This window comes from Schistocerca cancellata, chromosome 1 (assembly GCF_023864275.1).
Source record: "Schistocerca cancellata isolate TAMUIC-IGC-003103 chromosome 1, iqSchCanc2.1, whole genome shotgun sequence".
Lineage (NCBI taxonomy): Eukaryota > Metazoa > Arthropoda > Insecta > Orthoptera > Acrididae > Schistocerca > Schistocerca cancellata.
In genome coordinates this window covers 859,462,125-859,484,743 of record NC_064626.1, presented here as the reverse complement: position 1 = coordinate 859,484,743, position 22,619 = coordinate 859,462,125, and the positions used below count along the sequence as shown (strand labels likewise).

Here is a 22,619-nt window from a genome sequence, read left to right as displayed (position 1 = left end):
AAACCACGTGATTTTTATAGTTGCATTGGCAGATTGTTGTAACTAGTAAAGGAGATTATGTTATTGATGACCAAAGTTTCTGTTATGTGTATCTGTTTTGTGTATCTGTTTTGTTTATTAAACTTATGGAAAAATGCTATGAACTTGTGCACCAACCCAGTACTTTCTGCTCCCCTGGGGGCTCACGGTCCTTTCGTGAGGACATGTGTGGCAAGCACGGGGCCTCGAGCTATTGCAGAATTCCTTCTTTCCCAGGCTTCATTTTCTTTGCCTTCCTCTCCTTTCCTGTCCTTGCTCCTTCCCCTCAGCTCTCTCCTCTCCCTCTCTTGGTGTCCCTGTTTATATTGGCCCCATTATCCTCCTGGTTATGTTGGCTTTGTAATTTGGTTTTGTTGAGTAATTACCTCATCCTTTTGTCATTCTCTGGTTCCCCTCAGGGGTTTGACCTCCATTACGAAATTTCTATTCGATAGTGTGAGCCATTTGGGGAAGAGCACCTTACCTAGTGTCTCCAGCGTGTGCCCTTCTAGTTCATTCCATCTTTTCCCCCACATCGTTGTCTGATGCTAGGTACATAGCCAGCCTGTGTGGTGGAGTCGCTATGTACCCTTTTGGTTGAGCCCCCCTGAAAACACAGGGATCACACTTCTGATACCTGAGGTGTGACCACCTCATGTAAGCCTAGGAGTGGTTGCTTGTCACCCTAGAGCAATGGAACTCCTAACAATGACCGCCGTGCCAGACGGCCGTTGCTGTGGTTGGGTTGGGCCCGTGGGGAGAGCCCCTGATCAGAGTGGGTTGTATCAGGGCAGAAGCTACGCAAATGAAACGCGTACGGGTTCAGAACTCTGGCTGTTCTTCTACGGCCATCTCTTTGAATGGAAATGATTCTTTATTGCTGCTTCTTCGGCCTTCCCTTCCATGTCTACCCCCTGGGAGGGGGGTCAGGCTCGTCGGCCAAGGGCAAAACCTTTTCCCCTGCTATCTGGTTTGCACCAGGACTGATGGGGATACTTTCACCAATATCAAACCTTTATTTTTTGTGGAAGACATTGAAGACAAGTTTGGTGAAGTGGACTCTCTGAGCAAGATGCGGTCGGGTTTGATCTTGATCAAAACTGCTTAATCTGCCCAGTCTGCGGCCCTTCGCGCCTGTGACCATCTTGGCACAATTCCTATGTCCTTTACCCCCACCCCTCCATCAGTCTTTGAATATGGTTCAAGGTGTAATTTTTTACAGGAACCTCATCCTTCAAACTGATCAAGAACTTAGGGACAATCTAGGACAGCGGGGTGCTCACTTTGTTTGGCGTGTTCAGAAGAGTCTGAAGGACAATCGCATGGATACAGGTGCCTTTATCCTGGCCTTTGAAGGGGATACTCTCCGCAAGAAGGTCAGGATTATGGTTTATCAATGTGATTTGAAGCTGTACATCCCACCATGTATGCAATGTTTTAAGTGCTTGCATTTTGGACACAGGTCGTCCCGCTGTTCGCAGTCCCCTCTCTGTGGTGACTGTGGACGTCCACTTCATGAGGGGAGTTCCTGTGTTCCCCCTCCTGTGTGTGTGTGTGTGTGTGTGTGTGTGTGTGTGTGTGTGTGTGTGTTAACTGTCATGGCAATCATTCTCCATGTTCACCAGATTGCCCGGCTTATAAGAAGGAAAAGAAGATACAGGAGTATAAGTCCCTTGATCGTCTAACCTACACTGAGGCTTGTAAGAAGTATGCACGTCTTCAACCTGTGTCAGTGATGTCTAGCTTCCTTACCCCGGTACCGAACCCCTCTCTCTTACCCTGGGGTCCCCACACCCTCCCCTCCGGGTGCCACTCCCCCTCCCCAGCCGGAGGAGTGTCGCACTTCTTCGGCATCTGCCAGTTAAGGGTGCACCTTCCCAGCACCTTCCAGGCCAAAGGTCTGCTGCCACATGACCACAACGAGAACCACATTCTGTGGGCCCCCAGGTCGCCTGCTCTCTTTCTGTTCCAGACCTTTTGCAGCACAGCCCTCCTCGATCGCAAACAGAAAGAAGACGAAACATAAGTCCCAGGACAAGGAGCCTCTGGTGTCGCCATAGGTCCTGTCCCCACCTTTGCAACCTGACTCTGGCCTGCTGTTCATGGATGTCGTCCTCTCCTTGTTGCTGACGGATGGTGACACGGCGGCATGACTGGCTTTAGCCTGTTCACTCCCCCATTTGAAACACCGTTCTGTGGTTATCCAATGTAATTGTAATGGATATTATCGTCACCTTCTGGAATTGAAATCCCTTATTTCATCTTACTCACCAATTTGTGTGGTTCTACAGGAATCTCATTTTACTGATGATCACTCACCGACCCTCTGTGGGTTCCGTGCTTTCCGTCGAAATTGGGTCGTGCCTCTGGTGGCATTTGTATGTTGCTCCATACAGACATTGCTAGCATGTGGATTCCTCTTCAAACTACATTGGAAGCAAATGCTGTTAGGGTCCACCTGGACTCTGAGGTCATGGTTTGCAATCTTTATCTCCCTCCTGACAGGACTCTTACACCTGCTGCCTTAACTGCCCTTCTTCAGCAACTTCCTCCTTCCTTCCTCCTTCTCGGGGATTTTAATGCTCATCATCCCTTGTGGGGCAGTGCATTTCCATCTAGACGAGGTCTTCTCTTAGATCAGTTTATTACAGACCACGATTTGTGCCTTCTTAATGATGGCTCCCCTACTCATTTCAGTGCTGGTCATGGTACCTTTTCTGCCATTGATCTTTCTTCTCCCTCTCTCCTCCCTTCATTACACTGGTCGCCACACGACAACCTTTGTGATAGTGACCATTTCCCGTTGATTCTCTCGCTCCCTTCCCGTTCCGTGATGGACAGGTTACCTTGTTGGTCTTTCCAACGTGCCAATTGGCCTCTATACACTGCACAGGTCATGTTTTCTCCCTCTTTGTCGGGTTGTATTGATGATGTCCTACGTGACGTGTCTGATGTGATTGTTCATGCTGCTAGCCTTGCTATCCCATGCTCATCTGAAACATTTCGCCACCGGCGAGTCCCGTGGTGGAGTACAGCCATCGCCTTCTGTGATCGCCGTTGAGCTTTGCAACACCTTAAGAGGCACCCATCCGCTGTCAATCTTATTACCTTTACAATGCCTTCACGCCAAAGCCCGTTACTTAATCAAATGGAGCAAACGGGTGTGTTGGGAACTGTTTGTTTCTTCCCTCAGTTCTACTGTCCCTTTGTCACGGATATGGGCTAAACTTTGCTCTCTCTAGGGTTCCATCGGCCTTGCCCTACTGGATAGCCTTTGCGCGGACCCGTTGATTCTCGTGGAACATCTTGCAACCCATTTTGCAACAGCATGAGCATCAACCTCCTATCCGGCTGCTTTCCTTCACCAGGAACAGCAGGCTGAAGCTTCCGCCTTATGTTTTACCTCTTGTCAATCAGAATCTTACAACAAACCTTTTACTGAATGGGAACTTCTTTCCACACTTTCTTCTTCTGATGATACGGCCCCTGGCCCAGACTCCATTCATATCCATTTGCTTCAACATCTCAGTGCTCCACAACGACAACATCTTCTCTGGGTGCTTAACCGTATTTGGCTCCAGGGTGACTTTCCTTCTCATTGGAGGGATAGCATCATGGTTCCTGTCCTTAAGCCTGGTAAGAACCCACTGTTTGTTTAAAGCTATCAGCCAATTAGTCTGACAAACATTGGTTGCAAGTTACTTGAACGGATGGTAGCCCGTCGGCTCAGTTGGGTCCTCGAATCTCGGGATCTATTGTCCCCTTTCCAGTGTGGCTTCCGAGAGGGACGAGCTCCGATCAATCATTTACATCGCTTGGAATCCGCAGTTCGGCAGGCTTTTTCCCAGTGCCGCCATTTGGTTGCAGTATTTTTCGACCTTCACAAGGCCTATGACATGGCTTGACTCCATCATATTTTATGTATACTTCATGATTTTTATCCGACAGTTCCTGTTCCATTGGTCGTTCAGGGTTTGGGTTGGTACTGTTTTTAATTCTCCATGGACCCAAGAGAATGGCATCCCACAGGGTTCCATATTGAGTGTACTTCCTTTCCTCATTGCTATAGATCAACTTGTGGCCTCCGTCTGTCCTTTGGTTACCCCTGCTCTGTATGTGGACGATTTCTGCATTTGGGTTAGTTCCTCTTCGATGGACTCTGCAGAGCGGCAGCTTCAGGGTGCTATAAGGCATGCCCCTGCATGGACCCTCCTCTCCTTTAAAACCGCAGGTGGTCCACTTCTGTCGCCATACTATGGACCACCCTGATCTGGAGCTCTACCTCGATGCTCAAAGATTACCTGTGGTCCCACAGTTTCGTTTCTTGGGTCATCGTTTCTACAAGAAGCTCACTTGGCTGCCTCGTATCAGACTTCTGAAGACAGGATGTTTCCGTAAACTCAATGTCCTTCGCTTCCTTGCCCACACTTCTTGGGGTGCGGATTGTTCCACTCTTCTCCTCCTTTATCGGGCTTTAGTGCTGTCTCGCTTGGACTCTGGTTGTCAAGTTTATGGTTCAGCTGCTCCTTCCATACTGCGCCTCCTGGATCCAGTCCACCATCGTGGTATCCGTTTGGCCACTGGTGCCTTCCCTACTAGACATGTTCATAGTCTCCTGGTTGAAGCTGGGTCCCCCCCCCCCTTTTTGTTCAGCGGTCCCAGCTTCTGGTTTCTTATGCAATCTTTGTCCATTCCTCTCCCACTCATCCTTCCTATTCTATCCTATTCCCAGACCAAGGACATCTTGTGTCTCTTCGCTATGGGTTTCAGCTTCCTTCTATGTCCTACTCCCCCCCCCCTCCCTCCTTCCCCTTGGTTAGTACCTCAGCCCCAGATTCGGATGGATCTCCACAGAGATCCGAAAGATTCCATTCCCCCGATGGTGTTCCATTGTTTCTTCCTACGACTTTTATGGGAGTTTCAGGATGCTTTTTTACTCGGATGGCTCTAAATCTGCTGGTCACGTGGGATACGGCTTCACATCCTCCATTGGCATGGTAAATCATCTCCTGCCAACTGCATGTGGGGTGTTTACTGTGGAACTGATGGCAGTTTCCCAGGCCCTTATCTTTATTAAACAGTCCCAACTCAACTGCGTTTTGTTATGTACGGACTCAGTGAGTGGCCTTCAGGCTATTGATTGGTGTTTTTCCTGCCATCCCTTGGTCTCGGCCATCCATGACTGTCTCGCTGATCTTCACCATGCTGCTTGTTCTGTTGACTTTCTTTGGGTCCCTGGCCATGTGGGTATCCCAGGTAATGAGCTTGCTGATCGTTTGACTTGGGGAGCTTATCTCCCCCCCCCCCCCCCTCCCCTTCTCTGTAACACCACCTGCAGCAGATTTACAGCTCCATATCAAATCCCACTTCGCACAATCATGAGCCAACTTTGGGGAGGCTACCTCTCTGTCTAATAAACCTTGTGCGATTAAGGTGACACATGTCCCGTGGCATTCTTTTCTCCGCCTCTCCCGAAAGGACTCGACCACGATCAGCCCGTGTTGTCTCCGCATCAGCCATACCAGGCTGACCCATGGTTTCCTTTTGGGTTATGAGCCATCCCCACTTTGTGGTTGTGGAGCCTTCCAGTCAGTAGCCCACATTTTCGTGGAATGCCCCCTTTTGGCTCTGCGTACTAAGTACAGACTTCCCCGCACTTTACCTTTAATATTGGCAGACGATTCCTGGATGGTTGAACTGGTTATCAGTTTCCTCTGTGAAAGTGGTTTTTATTTTCAGTTCTAAGGTTTTTAATCTCCCTCTGGAGTAGGGGCAGGGCAGTGAGGGTTGGGGTGTCTCCCCCCTGTAAGCTGCGTTTGGAGATTCCTGACTCCCCTTCCTGGCCAAGATCCTCTTTTCTCTGCCCTTTTACTCTGTTTTCATCACTTTCTAGATTTGGTTAGTATCCCTTTACAATATGCACTTTTACAATCTTGTGGTTGAACGCTTTTGAATAGCAGGTGGTCTTGCCTGTACTGCATCAGAGGTGGGATATTTCCTGCCTCTAGCATAGCCTAGGGATTGGCCACTTGCTGACTTCCTCCTTTTGTTTTCACCATTGACAACACAACTGCACTTTTATGTTTTTTAGCCTTTGCCCTTTTATCGTTATGACGATTCTGAGGTGTAAATCCTCTGCATGGACCGCCTTTGAGACAAGGGACTGATGACCTTGCTGTTTGGTCCCTTCGACCCCAATCAACCAACCAACCAACCAATACTTTCTGTAGTCAAATTTCCTCCATGATTGAAACCCCTATTCTCAATTTTCAAATTTTTAATATGTGTGAAGGTGTTTGTAACGAGACATTCCTGCTCCAAAATCCTATTTGACTTGGAGGTCCCATTAGTATGTTAGAATTTATTTAGCTAATGTTTTATGGTGGTGGTTATGTTAGCCATGGGTCTTTTCATAAGGCTTGTATGTCCACCATGTTATTGGAGTTATTGGTCTAATGGCACAGTAACACTTTGTTAACTAGTCCCACTTTTCAATGTTTGATTGTACATTTTTCTGCACAGAACTGATCTGGAGCACACTTATTCTGAATATAGCAGCTTTGAAAGCTTAAAATGTTGTATACTACATGTCCATTATTCTGGAATACAATGTCTTTAAAAAAAACATTCACTTGATTTCACATACCAATAGTGTCCATACTAGTGAAGATGTTAGCTTACACAAAGGACTACAAAGTTTTAGTTTCAAAAGAATCATTCAGTTGTACTAGGGTGTAACTTTTACATGCATCATGTACAACCTTGGGTTGTTTTTACAATTACGTATAGGATCAAAGTTTGAAGTTATATTTAAAGAATGTTCAGTGTGTCCTCCCCATATCATGGCTTTATTTGCTGTATTCACTGCTGTTATTTAAAGGAGATGCACACAGGTGGGGGTCTTCACTCAGAACCGACTTGACTATGAAGGCCAGTGATATAATGGGAGGTCTGTATGCCGGCCCTTTTTGCTGATCAGTTGTTGAGGCAACTTATTTTTTTTTAGGAATGCTCTTACATACACAGAATGCCCCCCTGCGGGTCCGGGGGTTAGAATATGCCCGAGGTATTCCTGCCTGTCGTAAGAGGTGACTAAATGGAGTCTCACACATTTTGCCCTTTATGTGATGGTCCCCTGTCGGGTTTGACCTCCATTCTTCCAAATTTTTCCTAAGAGCGAGCCAATTGGGAAGGGCGCCTTATGTAGTGCATCTTGTCCATCATGCGCTGAGACCTATCGCGTCTGCACTTCTGCTCATTCTCCAACTGTTGGGTGAGGTCACATCCTCCTGTGTGCGTATTTTTTCCATCATCTGTGCAGTATCATTTTCTATGCTGACAATGATGATGGACTTGTTTGCTTGGTTGCACCTGATATCCAGCACGGTAGCCAGTCTGTTGTGGTGGGGCCATCATGTACCCTGTTGGTTGTAGACCCATGACCACACAGGGATTGCTCTGCTGATGCCTGCACCGTTAACTTCCCACATATGCCGAGGTGTAGATGCCAGTCACCCTGGGGCATTGGGACTCGTGGCAACGGCCATCCTGCCATTCAATGCACAGAAGTATGACCCCAAGTCGTTCCCCTTCCTGACCACACCATGGGAGGAACGTCAGGCTAAGGATGGCAGCAAATCTTATTCGTCCTGGTACCTGGTATGGGGACTCCTTTGTCTTGATGAAGCCTCATTTTTTTGTAGAGCATTTAGAGGACAAGTTTGGGGAGATGGAGGGCTTGTCCAAAATGAGATCTGCATCAGTCTCGATGGAAACAGCGTCCTCTGCCCAGTCACGGGCGTTGCTCGCTTGTGACAAGCTGGGGGATGTTTCTGTAACCATCATGCCCCATAAGAGCTTAAATATGGTCCAGTGTATCATATTTCGCAGGGATATTCTTTTGCAGCCTTGACGATGAGCTGCGCGCCAATTTAGAGTGGAGAGGTGTACATTTTGTTTAGCGTCTCCAGTGGGGTACAAGGGATAATCAGGTTCTCACTGGTGTCTTCGTCTTGGCCTTAGAGAGTGATAAATTACCCGAGAATGTCAAGGTAATGGTCTACCGCTGTGATGTAAAGCCCTATATCCCTCCTCCAATGAGCTGCTTTAAATGCTGGAAGTTTGGCCATATGTCTTCCCACTGTACTTCCAGCATCACATGTCGAGATTGTGGACGTCCATCCCATCCCAATACTCCATGTTCCCCACTTAGAAGTGTCAACTGCGGAGAGCATCATTCCCCTTGCTCGCCAGACTGCAGGATTCTCTAGAAAGAAAGGAAAATCATGAAGTACAAGCCCTTGGACCAAATCACCTACACTGTGGCTAAAAGGAAATTTGAATGCCTACATCCTGTATGTATGACATCATCTTACGCTGCGCTACAACAGTTCTAGCCCCATCAGCTCCGCCAACCCCAGTCACCTCTCAGGGCCAGAAGACTACACCTGTCCCCTTGATGGTGGGTGGCACTTCCCTCCCTGTTGCCCCTGCACCACCTACTTCGGGGCAACACCACCCCCCCCCCCCCAACCATGAGTCCCCACTTCTGCACGGTATAAGTGTATGTCTTCCTCGGCTCCTCTCTAGGAAGGGGTCCCTTGGGTCACTCCCTTCCCAGGTTTTTGCTAGTGGGAAAGATGACACCCGCCAGTGGCTGAAGAGCCCAAAAGCAGCTGGTTGTAGGGCTTCACAATCATCCTCAGTCCCAGAGACTGAATCAGTGAAGTTCTCCCAGGCAGGGAAACCCAAGGAGCAGTGAGAGAAATCCAGAACCAAAGCCCCAAGACCAAGGGAATTGCTGTGGCACCCAAACCACCGCTACGTACGAGCTCTGCATCTGTGAATGAGGTGGAGATTCTGGCGTCCGCCGAGGACCTAGATCTCGCCGGACCCTCAGACACAATGGATATAGACTGCTCAGGCAATAAATCAGTGGCAGCAGGTGACCCTGAGGCCCAAACTGCCTCGCCCTCTGTGTCTATAAGGGATATTACAGGAACCATATTGACTGTAATCAAGTGTCAGGTGGAGTTCGTGTTTGTCCTAAACTCAGTCTGTAGTGAAACTGTGCCCCTTGAAACCTTTCTTGAATCTGTGTCTGTCAGACTAAGGGTGACACAGGAAATAACTGTTTGCAGTGTATATCTTCCTCCAGATGGTGCAGTACCCCTGAATGTATCAGCTGCAGTGATTGATCAACTCCCTAAACCTTTCCTACTTTTGGGAGATTTTATCACCCATAACCTCTCGTGGGGTGGCACAGTGCCTACTGGCTGAGGCAGAGAGGTTAAAACTTTACTGTCTCAGTTCGACTTCGGCCTCTTAAATACTGGGGCTGCCGCACATTCCAGTGTGGCTCATGGTAGTTACTCGACCATTGATTTATCAATTTGCAGCCCAGGAATTCTCCCATCTACCCACTGGAGAGCACATTATGGCCTGTGTGGTAGTGACCACTTCCCCATCTTCCTGTCACTGCCCCGGCGTCAGGCCCATGGACGCCTGCCCAGATGGGCTTTAAACAAGGCGGACTGGGAAACTTTCACCTCTGCTGTCGCTGTTGAATCTCCCCCACACAAGCACATCGATGTGATGGTTGAGCTGGTGACTACAACAATTCTTTCTGCGGCAGACAACGCAATCCCTTGCTGTTTAGTGTGCCCCGGTGAAAGGCAGTCCTTTGGTGGCGGAAGTCGCTGATGCTATTGAGGAGTGTCGGCGAGCTCTGCAGCAGCACCCTCCCCTGGAGCAACTCATAGCCTTTAAACAGCTCCGTGCCCGCGTTCGCCAACTTATCAAATGATGGAAGCAGGAGTGTTATGAGAGATATGTATCGACCATTGGGTGTCGTATGTCACCTTTCCAAGTCGGGGCAAGGATCAAATGCCTTTTTGGGTACCAGACCCCAGCAGGTGTTCCCGGCGTTAACATAAATGGTGTGTTGCCTACCGACACAGTCGTGATTTCTGGGCACTTTGCTGAGCACAATGCTCTAGCCTCTTCGTTGGAGAATTACCCCCCAGCCTTTCGCACTCTCAAGCAGCGGCTGGAAGGGAAAGTCCTCTCATTCACTACATGCCACAGTGAATGCTATAACGCCCCATTTACAGAGTGGGAGCTCCTCAGTGCCCTAGCACATTGCCCTGACACAGCTCCTGGGCCAGATCGGATCCATAGTCAGATGATTAAACATCTCTCATCTGATTACCAGCGACATCTCATCATCTTCAACCTGATCTGGTGCGATGGTGTCTTTCCACCACAATGGTAGGAGAGCACCATCATTCTGGTGCTCAAACCTAGTAAAAACTCGCTTGATGTGGATAGCTATTGGTCCATCAGGCCCACCAACATTCTTTGTAAGCTGCTGGAACGTATAGTGTGTCGGTGGTCGGGTTCGGTCCTGGAATCACGTAGCCTACTGGTTCCATGCTAGGGCGGCTTCTGCCAGGGTCGCTCTACCACTGATAATCTTGTGCCCCTTGAGTCTGCCATCTGAACAGCCTTTTCCAGACGCCAACACCTTGTTGCAGTCTTTTTTGATTTACGAAAAGCGTATGACATGACCTGGTAACATCATATCCGTGCCACATTATACGAGTTGGGTCTCAGAGGCCAGCTCCCGATTTTTATCCAAAATTTCCTGTTGCTTCGTACTTTCAAAGTTGATGCCTACCACAGCCCCCCCCCCCCCCCCCTTTCCCCCCATATTCAGGAGAATGGCATTCTACAGGGCTCTGTATTGAGTGTGTATCTATTTTCAGTGGCCATAGCTGTAGTGCCATCTGTCTCACCTTATCTGTATTCAGAAGAGTTCTGCATTTCGTACTGATCCACTAGTACTGGTGTTGCTGAGTGGCGCGTGCAGGGAGCCATCCACGAGGTGCAGTCATGGGCTCTAGCTCACGGTTTCCAGTTTTTGGCTGCTAAGTCTTAAGTTATGTGCTTCTGTTGGCGTCGTACCATTCATCTGGAACCAGAACTTCACCTTAATGATGATCCATTCACTGTAGTGGAGACATAGATTTTTGGGACTGTTTTTTGATGCCTGATTGACTTGGCTTCTTCATCTTCGTCGGCTTAAGTGGAATCGCTGGCAGAACTTCTATGCCCTCCACTGCTTGAGCAACACAAACTGGGGTGCAGATCGCTCTACACTGCTGCAGCTCTACAGAGCCCATGTTCAATCCCGCCTTGATTATGGGAGTGTGGTTTATGGTTCGACGGTGCCCTCAGCATTGCGTTTACTCGACCCAGTGCACCACTGTGGTGTTCACCTAGTGACAAGAGCTTCAAGGACAAGTCGAGTAACCAGCGTCCTTGTGGAGGCCAGAGTCTCTCCACTGCAGGTTAGGCACACTCAACTGCTGGCCAGTTATGTTTCACACATTCGTAGTTCTCCTGAACATCTGAATTACTGTCTCCTTTTCCCGCCCATGTCAGTTCATCCCCCACATCGGTGGCCCAGGTCAGAGCTTCCAATTGCAGTTTGTGTCCGATTCCTTCTTTCTGAACTGGAGTCCTTGCATATACCACCTATACTTGAGGTCCATTCATGGGCACCTCCATGGTGTACACCTGGGCCATGGCTTCGCCTGAAACTTTCACATGGTCCTAAGGACTCATTTAACCCTGCGGCTCTCCGATGCCACTTCCTCGTGATTCTTGACATGTACAGAGGCCATGAAGTGGTTTACACTGACGGCTCTGGTGGATGATCACGTCGGTTTCGCGTATGTCCATGGAGGACATATTGAACAGTATTCCTTGCCCGATGGCTGCAGTGTTTTCACTACTGAGTTGGTGGCTATATCTCGTGCTCTTGAGCACATTCGTTCATGTCCTGGGAATTAGTTTTTTCTGTGGACTGACCCCTTGAGCAGCCTACTAGCTATCATCTATGCCCTGGAACGGTCCAGTCGTTCAGTGGTGTTTGTCTGGACCCCAGATCATGTCGGAATCCCAAGCAATGAACTTGCTGACAGGCTGGCCAAACAGGCTGCATGGAAACCGCTAATGGAGATTAGCTTCTCTGCAACTGACCTGCATTCAGTACTATGCCACGAGGTCTTGCGGCTTTGGGAGATGGAATGGCATAACCTCAGTACATACAACAAACTGCATGCCATTAAGGAGACTACAAATGTGTGGAAGACCACCACACGAGCCCCTCGCAATGACTCTGTGGTTCTGTCAGTTCAGCTTTGGCCACACTTGTGTGATACATGGCTACCTCCTGCGGCCTGGTGACCCACCTCAGTGTCGGTGTGGCACCCAGCTGACAGTGGCCCATACCTTGGTGAGCTGTCCTCCTTTGACTACCCTGAGACGAACTCTTCAGTTACCGGACTCGTTGCCAGTAATTTTAGCTGACAATGCCTCATCGACTAATTTAATTTTAAGTTTCCAGAATTAGATTTTCACTCTGCAGCGGAGTGTGCACTGATATGAAACTTCCTGGCAGATTAAAACTGTGTGCCAGACGGAGACTGGAACTCGGAACCTTTGCATTTCGCGGGCAAGTACTCTACCATCTGAGCTACCCAAGCATGACTCGCGCCCCATCCTCACAGCTTTACTTCTGCCAGTATCTTGTCTCCTACCTTCCAAACGTCACAGAAGTTCTCCTGTGAGCCTTGCAAAACTAGCACTCCTGTAAGGTAGGAGACGAGATACTAGCATAAGTAAAGCTGTGAGGTCGGGGCGTGAGTCGTGCTAGGGTAGTTCAGATGGTAGACCACTTGCCCGCGAAAGGCAAAGGTCCCAAGTTCAAGTCTCGGTCTGGCACACAGTTTTAATCTGCCAGGAAGATTAATTTTAAGTTTTTTACGTGACAGTGGGTTTTATCATTCTATATGACTTTTCGCTCATGTCCTTTGTCCCTTTGTGCTATCCCCTCTAATGCTTTTAGGCTGGATGTTGTAATGTGCTGCAGAGTGGCTAGCTTTTCCTTTTTATTCTCGTGGTTGGCCAGCCACCGTCATCTGCTCTCTTGTTTTTATCCCTTCTGCCTGCCTCTTGCTTCTCTCTGATTTTCTTTTCCTGTTTTGTCCATAGTAGTGTTGGTTGTCCTGTCATTCTTCTGCTTCTTCCATTCTCCTGTTGTTGTGCTGTACGCCTCATTTTTCTTCTTTATGTTGTGTAATTATTTTACTGGGAACAAGGGACCGATGACCCCCCCCCCCCCCCCCCTTCTCCTTTATACCAACCAACCAACTGGTGCAGTGATTTTCTTCCATGTCGTTGGTAACTGAAATTTTTTGCATGTTTCTGTCATTGTGGAAGAAGTTAAAAATCTAACCTATCCATATTTGTGAATCCTGTAAGTGCATTTTCTGCAAAAAAATAAGTCCTTTTTTGCGGTAACAGTATAAAACATTCTGAATGTGAATAGAAGTTGTTTATATCCATCTCATAAAAATGTTTTGAACCATTTGTGTATATTTTCTGTAATAAGGTATTAATTCACTATTTTTGCAGGCTGAAAAATAATACTGAAGGTGGAGACGATTTGTCAAGTAGAGACATACTAAAAGTGGAAAAAGATATGGTATGTATTCACCGCTTGTATACATTAACCCTTACAATAAAAATGTTATTTTTTTAGCAGTATTTTTTTTTAAATTCAGATTTCTTTAATTTTTGTTGACCTTTATTAACAAAAAATTGTGTAGTTATTGATGTGTAATAAAGGTCCAGAAACTGTACATTCCTTTTAGCACTCTGTACAAAGGTGCATTTAGTATTTTTCATTTTTTTTATCATCATTTAAGTTTATTTAGTCTTATTTTCTTGAGCAGTATCTCTTTAAATTGGTAGCAAAAGTCATTAGAGTTATTGAAGAACATTTCATTGTAATTCAAAAAATTACAGATATTTTAGCTTAAATACAGCAGTTTACATACATAGTTTCTGGGATCACTTATTCATTACTTTCTCCAGAAACATCTTGACACTTGGAACAGATAACAGTTTCCTTGTGTTTAGTGCATGTGTCTCTCTTACAGTCGTTACAGATCATTGCAGTTTTGTTCACTTTATTGTACTTCATTGCTTTTGACTGGCGACTGGCTTTCACAATAACTCAAATTACATCTTTCTCCTCCTCCTCAAGCTTCCTTTGCAGCAAACTTCTACTTCATATTCCATCTGATAATACCTCCCATGGCTGAAACCACACATTTTTGGAGTCCTCTAATATCTTTATCCTTTTCCTCAATGTGTGGTTTTGTGAGCTGTCGTCCCAATTCTTTAAGAAGAAGCAGTCACTTATTACATTTTTTCTTATTTCAGTCTGGAAAGTTGAGCAGAAGAAATGTATAACCATTTAACCCTGCTTTGTACAAGAGTATAGAAAATAGATAGCAGCTAACTTCTTGTAGCACTCTTAGTTTAAAATTTCCTCACCATTTGATCAATTGTATCAATGCCGCCTTTTGTCTCATTGTAATATAAATTTGACTATTTTCCTCGTAGTGCAGTAGGTGAACCAATTACAGTGTCATAATGTTGAGTCGACAGTAACAGAAGGGGATCTGCCACCCCCATCCCCGGGAGAATATAGGAAGCAATTGCGATTGGGATATTTCCAGACTAGAATCATTGAAAGCAAATTTACTGGAATATAATTTTCCTCTTGAGATACCTTTCATTTCTTGAGGTATATGCTTCTTATTAGCTTGTAATGTTCCCCTAAGAGTTAGCTTGTGATTCCTCCACAAATTTTCAGCCAACTCAATTGAATGTCTGTGGTGACATTGCACCCTGAGTTGTGTATAGGAACAACCAGGCATTTCACTACAGCTGCAGCTGAATTTGATTGTTGTGTACTATAATTTTTTCTTCTCTTCATGCAGCTCCTTTCTGAGTACATGGTTTTAGAATCTGTGAGCATTCATATAAATGTACCATAATTTCCAGGAAGGGACACCTACCACAGAACAATGTGACAGCATTTCATCATAAAAGTGTGCATCCATGCAGATTAATATCTTGGCAGTAATTCATTCATTTTATCAAATACTTCTTGTATTGCAGCAAACTTGGTGTATTAGTATGAGCCACTTGGCTTATCTTCACTCTGGATTTGAATGCATCCAAAAACTGGCACAGGACGGCTAGCACGTGGCGGCAATATTCCTCAGTTAAGACAGATTCTGTTGCTCGTTGGATAGTAGCTTCCTTCACTTTGTTATATTTAATAATAATGCAGCACGATTCTTCCTCGATGGCACTAAGCTTCCTGGACTGGTTCAGTGGTCATGTTCTCTGCACTCATTTCACATCACTCTGTCATCATATCTTACTGTTTTAGTTAACTGACAGAATCTAGTTCTACTCATAGTATCAGTATAAATAAACCTCCATGAAGTGTTGCACCATAAATCCTTCTCCATTATTATAAGTAACTATATAATATATATGCCATGAAATCAAGTCTGTCTGTTTTGGGTAAATTCCATCTCAGTTCTTCTTCACTGGTATGATTTATTATAATGATAAAAATTTCCGGAGGAAAAAATCTTTTCGAATGTTTCTAGTATTGTTCCTACTTAAACTTCATTTGTTTTGCCTTCTCGCTCTTTCACTATGTTTTGTGCTACTCACCTTGTGATATGAAGATGTTTGGACATAAAAACTTTTCCAGTGGTTGTAAAATACTTCTCGCAGACCTCACCAGCTGTGTCATTGTCTGCTGCAGGTACCCATTGTTTGTTTTCAGAGTCTGTACAACAACACATTCCATATACTTGTGCACAACGCGTTCCTCTTCAGTTCCATTCTTCACTTCTTCCTTATCACCAAATTCAATTTCAGAATCTGTTGATTCTTCTAAAATGTCTAATACTTGTCTCTCAGTGAGAGAGCGTTGTTACATTTTCAGTCACTGTCATCTGTAACACTGGCTAAAATGGCACTGAATAAGAACTAACAAGAAACAATCAGGAGCCAAAGAGAAGTGAATTATTGTTTAGATCATTGTTGCTATCCACAGAGAGAAATTTAATTCACAAAGGCTCATCACTGCTGAAATGTCATAAATTATGGAATAAGACAGTTGTTGTCAAGTCACATTTACTACTAAGGAGGTAGACTTTGATGACAGCCATTAGACTTAAATTAACAGATTAAGTTTAGCTGAAGAAATGATATATTTATAAAATCTGGATTAATAAATATTTTTATCAGAATTTTCAAAGATGAAATACGAATCTGAATTACAATATTTATAAAAGGTGGGCACAAAGTACCCTCCCCCCTTGGTACTGTAAGCAGTGAATTTGTCACAATAAATAAGATAAACAACTGTTGCATCCTGTGCTAAGAAATAGTGAAATAGAAATAGTTAGTTTAAAGATGAAAATGAGGAGTTGAGAATGAAACCAAAATGTAATTCTCAACCTCATATCAGTTATAAAATATGCGTAGTAGGAAGTTGAGTAAGTGGTCAGAACGAAATTTCTGAACTTGTGTGTGTCTAGATACTGATTTGTCCAACTAAATTGGTGATTTGAAGAGAAAGTATGTTGTGTTAAATGTTATTTCCATCTAAACAGCCTAACTAACAAATGTCATACATGACAAACCAAAATTATATGCTAATATATTATATCCATTCACTCTTTAGCCAATGAGGTAAGATCTTATCACAATAAATTTCCCCTAAAGAGAGATTTTTAGTTTCATTGTATTTTACTTATTTTCAGGCTCCTTTACCAGTTCCAGACGGAGAACATAAATTGGAATATGAATACTGGCTATGGTATAGTCATAGGACACCAGGAAAACAAGCATCAGTACAAAATTATGATCAGAACTTGAAACTTATTGCAAGGTTTGCTACAGTTGAACAATTTTGGGCATTGTATTCTCATTTAATAAGGCCCTCAGAACTATCTAGTCAGAGTGATTTTCACTTGTTCAAAATGGGCATAAAACCGATGTGGGAGGTAATGAAAGTCACATATTGAATACATAACTTAAGATTATTCAGTTATTTTTATCAAATTTCACTTTTTTGTGCCTTTTTCCCTACTTTTTTCTTTTTTTTTAAGCAAAGAAACAAGATGAATTATTCTTGTCAAAGTAAGTTCAGAACAATATGATCATTAAAATGTTACTGACAAGACATGGAGACAATGTACACATGGAGATTCAGGTTTCTACTTTAGAAAAGTTAAACAAAGATCAGTGATTGCTATGTTTAATGACAGACTGCTTTAATTTCTAGTGTGAGGCAGCTTAACCATTGCAATATTGTGTCAAGTAAAATCACAAATAAATTTAGCATAAAAAAGGCTCTGCCAAAAGTGGCCAGTAAGGATTGAATAACCAGACAAGGGAATAATGTGTTTCTCCTTCACTGTGAAACTAGAATTTACCTTGTGTAAGATTCAGCACAACATACTACAATATGTTTTATCTTCAACACTATAGCATTTTAAGAATAGTTCTGTACAAAAAAATTTTGTTAGTAGCAAAATCAGATTGGAAACAGAACTGGGGGGGGGGGGGGGGGGGGGGGATGAAATGATTGTATGGCATTTACTGACCAGGACACTCCCTTCAGGGTTCGGCCGCCATATTGCAAGTCTTTTTAGTTGATGCCACTTCGGCGACTTGTGTGTCAATGATGATGGACATAAAACACCCAGTCCCCTGCTAGGAATCCAACCTGGGCCCCTCTTGCTTGGTAGGCGGTAATGCTACCGCTGTGCTACGGAGTTGGACGGAACAGAACAGATTCCGTGACAAAATAAGTGCCATCAAACACACTTGGCAGCAGCAATTTGAGTGTTGTTATGCTAGTAGAATGTGAAAGAACTATGGAGGGTGTTTCAGTACACTCAGTTGAAATCTGTTGTTCAACATCAGAAAGATTTCTGCTTTCTCATTTTCTCCCTCAAGCCTGGTTCTGTTGTTATTTTATATTTAATTGTTTTTCTGCTGTATCCTCCCCCGTGTTTCTGTATTCTGCATCTATTCAATTTCCCCATATGTACTACTTCTAAACAGTCCACTAAATTTCTAGATGCATGGCATAGTGATGTACACATTAAGCTGAAGTGGATTTATCTGCTGAAGCTAATTAAGCACTGTCGATTTGAAGACATATAATTCAGTAGAACAACACATAAATGTTAAGCTTTGTGACAATTTGTGGAAAATAGCAAGAGATGCATGCATGTTCATGCAGCTATACTGGGCAAACTGAACAAATTCAAAAGCTTTCAGTACCTAAAGGAAACTATTGATGACACACGTAGCATGTGTTGGGAATGACAGTGATTTCATCTTCAGTCTTCTGTTTAGTTTCATGGATAGTTGCATGATATGTGGTGTGCACATTGCTTTTAAGGCGTCCTTACAGGAAGAAATCTCATACAACATCAGAGGATCTTGCAGACAATAGAATGTAACTTTTGTGGGAAATATGTGCCTTCCAAACAATTGGCAAATGGCTTCCATCAAATGTCAAGTAGTATGTGATGTGACTTAATTTGGCTGAAATGATTGTTTGACATATTAAGATCATACAATCTGAGTTTAAAGAATGTTTCAAGTATATCAGTAGACTGGATGTTACTGTTTTTACAATGTCATCCTCAAATTCGAAAAGAGTAAGGGTCATTGATAGCATGACATGATACAGTACACCATTCTATAACCTTGGTGCTGTATAATGGATGGTTGTGAAACTTGCAAGGATTTTCTAGTGCATAGTAACAGAAATTCTGTTTTTTAACGTATCCATTAATGCTGAAGTGAGAACCATCTGACATCCACATGTTGTTGAGGAAGTTTGTGTCCTCGTTGACTTTATTTAACAATTGTTCATCTAACTCCCTATGTGACACAGACTCGTGAATTTAATTTCTTTACAATCTGTAAATTATAGGCTTGGAACTTCAATTCATGCAGTATTCTTTGTACGCATGGTCACCCAGTCTCGAGTGCACCTCTATGGTGTGGAACTGAGTGGCAATGGCTCCTCTCAATGGAAACTAGGACAGCTGCAATGTTCTCTGTGGTACATACTGTACAGATGCCACCTGGAGGCTTCTTTTTCAAAGCTGAACCAGGTTCTTCAAAATTAAGCATCCAGATTGTAATTGCATGAGCAGATGGGTTACGTCTAAGACGTCCTAGCTGGTAGTGCGGTCGAAATACCCTGTTTGGAGCAGTACCTCATTCCGCACCACTCCAGTGTTGCATGTTTGCTAAATGGCAACACACTGCAACAGTTAAATATCAGTTCCAAACAATTGCCAGATATACAATCTTGATAACACTAACATTCAAAATTTCCTATTTCCTTGCTCCACCCTTTATAATCATTTAAAAATGGCATTTAGCTATTTCATCTCTCTCTGTGTGCCAGCAAATTGACTCGTGTGATATTGACAGTCCTAGTGTCTTTTGAGTTTCCCACATCCTTTTTATTTTCTCATTCTCCATAGTTTTATGAGAAATCATGGTACTCTTCCACAACTATACTGAGTCAGGTGGTGCAGTGATTAAAATACTAGGCTCACATTCTGGTGGAACAGGGTTCAAATACCCGTATAGTCAACTTGATTTAGGTTTCTCATGATTTCCTTTAAACACTTCAGGAGCTTTGTATGGCTCTGGTCTCGCTTATAACTTTAAAAAATATTTTTACAATTTAATATGTTAAAATTGTATATATGCTAATGAGTGTGTGCTTGCCATTTAAGAAGTGTTGTGCTAATATTATAAGATATGTTAGTGACGGGGAGGAAGGAGGGACATTGAAGGCAGACCAATCATTTTTTAATCGACAGACTCCATGTTCATACACTGAATGCAGTGGTTAGCACACTGGGATCACATTTAGGATGATGACAGTTCAAATCTGCATATGGCTATTCTGATTTGGGCGTTCCGTGATTTCCCTGTGTAACTAAAGGCAAACGGCGGGATGATTCTTTTGAAAGGTCACAGCCAATTTCCTTCCCTAATCAGAACTTGTACTTGGATTATAATGACCTTGTTGTTGGCGGAATGTTAAACACTACTCTCCTCTTCCTTCATGTATGAGCTTAAGGTCAAACAGCATTGCCAAACCTTCATTATTTGATTATTGTGCTGCTTTCATTATTGATAAAGTAAGAGAGTTCTGTATATGCTAATTAGTCTGAGAGACCAGTTTTCTCCTCATAATTCCTTGAATTGATCTAGGCTGATTCTGTCTATCCGTTTTTCTATTAAGTGAGAAGTGGGGTTGAGTATAAAAATTAAGTTAACTAAATAAATTCCATATATTTTTTGGAATAGGGAGGGCTAAGTAACAAATGAAAAATTTGGATAAGTGGCACAAATATTGGCAAAAAAACAGAAATGACAAAGGATAATGTGAAGGCTGAAACTAGAAGTGTTACGGATCACTGAAGTGAAATGGAAGAAGATGAAGTTATGTAGTCAAATGTACATCGGGTAATAGGAACAGCAACAGAAAATGGTATAATGGGAGTATGGTTTCTTTTGAATAGGAAGGTTGGGTAAGAAGTAAGTTCCTATGAACAAATAACCAATTGTGTTATTCTCATAAAAATCAAAACCAAACCAATGCTAAGAGCTGTAGTTCATGTGTGCATGCTGATGTTGCTAGCAGAAAATGATATGTAGAGAGCGTATAGGAGAATTGAGTTACTCCGATTATAAAGGAAGATGAAAATCTAATAACCATGGTGAATTGCAAAGGCATAGAAGGGAATGGGAGAATACAAACTCTGCAATAGGATGTGGTAAAATTAAAGACAACAAGAAAACCCAGGAAAGTTCTGAATGCATCATATCATGGTGTAACAGGGATTCTGAAATAAAATAGTGGATTGCAGGGTATACCCACCATCTGTAAATGCAGATTGCAATTTGGTAGTGATGAAGAGTAGGCAAAATTCAGTCATTTGCAATAACAAATGTATGAGGAAGTAGGATACTGAAGTATTGAGCGTGTTGAAAGATACTGAAGCTATTTGTAATGCAATAATAATACCACTGTAGATAGTGCTGTTGAGAAGAAAATCCATTTGTAAAAGGGGTGACAGGAGTTGAACTGACAAATATAGTTAAGAGAATGGTAATTGTGTTGAAATTGAGGGTAACAGAAGGAATACTTTATTTGATGAATGAAAGAAGAAAATGAAATAATGTTCAGGAGAAGGAAGGTTTTCAGCTTTGTCACTTCGAAATGAAATCATAAGGAAGTTCAAGGAAACTAAAGTGAAACAGCTGCAGAAAAAAATAAAGAATTAAAACAGAAATGTCATCAGGATAATTCAGCACACACATAAAAGTCAAAACAACTTTCACAGAATTACAAATCAAAAGCTTATCCCTAAAAATGTAAAAGGAACTGTAAAGTTAAATGCAGATGAGAGTGGATAAATTGAGGGATTACCTTGTTATGCTGTATGAGTAAGAGGACTGTAGGTAAGGAGAAATGGATGTCAATTTTAAAAACATATGGCACCCATTATTAAGAGTCAGGGGTTTGGTAGAGCTGTGGGGAGCTTGGTGTCTAGCAAGGCAGAAAGGATAGATAAAATTATTGTTGAATTTCTAAAATCATTGGGGGAAGTGGCTATGTAGAGCCTACAAGGCTGAAGATTATCATCCCAACAAAACATATAACAGCAGGGACAGATAAAAGTGAGAACTATCAAAACGTTGTGACAGTAATAATAAAAAATAAATAAATAAAAAATTGAGGATGCCAAATCACTTTATCGTTAGGAAAGATAAAATCTCTAGAGAGGCAGTTTGACATTGTGTGAGATAATGGAAGAAAGAAGAAACAATAACACAGTTCTGTAGAAATTATCAATCTAGTTTTTTGCAATGTTGAGTGGTGTAAAATATTTGAAATCTTCAGAAAGTAGGTACGCACTATATGGAAACATGGTGAGCCCACTAAGACAGACCACCTCACGTATGTCAAGAACACGTAAATATTTTAAGGTATAGATTTTGCTTCGCTATAATAAACAATGTGGTGGTTTTGCTTATGATTGTAAATAATGTTTAAAGTTTATAGATGCTGAATTGTGACACTGACTTTATAATAGAACTACATACTTTTTTCTCTGGCATTATAAAGAGCCTTCAAAGATAACTTCAGCAACATAGCATTTGTGGAAGTAGGTGACAGTACTGTCAGGAGAAGTGATACCACAAAAATTTGCCCTAGTCTAAAAAATATAAGCAAATACACAACTATGATAGGGTTTGTGGTATCACTTAGATGTTTTAAGCCCAATGGTCTTTGCTTTGCCACTGTATAGATAAAAAATTTGCTCATGGAGCCACCCGGACATTCACAATGTGTACGAAAAAGTGGATATGCGTTTCGTTTATGACAAATATTGCTGTACTTACGACCAGCTGTGGAGTTGTCGGCTGAAAAGTATCCTGAATATATCTATTCAAAGTAGCTGTAACTATATTACATCCTTTACACTAGACTAGTAGCATAGCTGGAAGTGCTGGTTGAAGTAGTTTAGCATCATGTTTCCTTCCTGTCATTGTGTGATTTTCTTTGTAGGAAAACATTATCTTATATTTGTACAAATGGC

The 22,619-nt window shown here is 43.2% G+C and overlaps 1 protein-coding gene across 2 annotated transcripts in view; it reads left to right on the top strand.

Annotated features, from left to right (window-relative positions):
- The window catches only part of LOC126189166 (eukaryotic translation initiation factor 4E type 2-like), a 46,774-nt gene that overhangs the window by 5,089 nt on the left and 19,066 nt on the right, over nucleotides 1-22,619 (top strand). For both annotated transcript variants that reach the window (XM_049930923.1, XM_049930922.1), the window contains exons 2-3: nucleotides 13,501-13,570; nucleotides 16,728-16,970. In XM_049930923.1, the coding sequence (XP_049786880.1) occupies nucleotides 13,501-13,570; nucleotides 16,728-16,970 (313 nt within the window). The remainder of the gene's footprint in view (nucleotides 1-13,500; nucleotides 13,571-16,727; nucleotides 16,971-22,619) is intronic.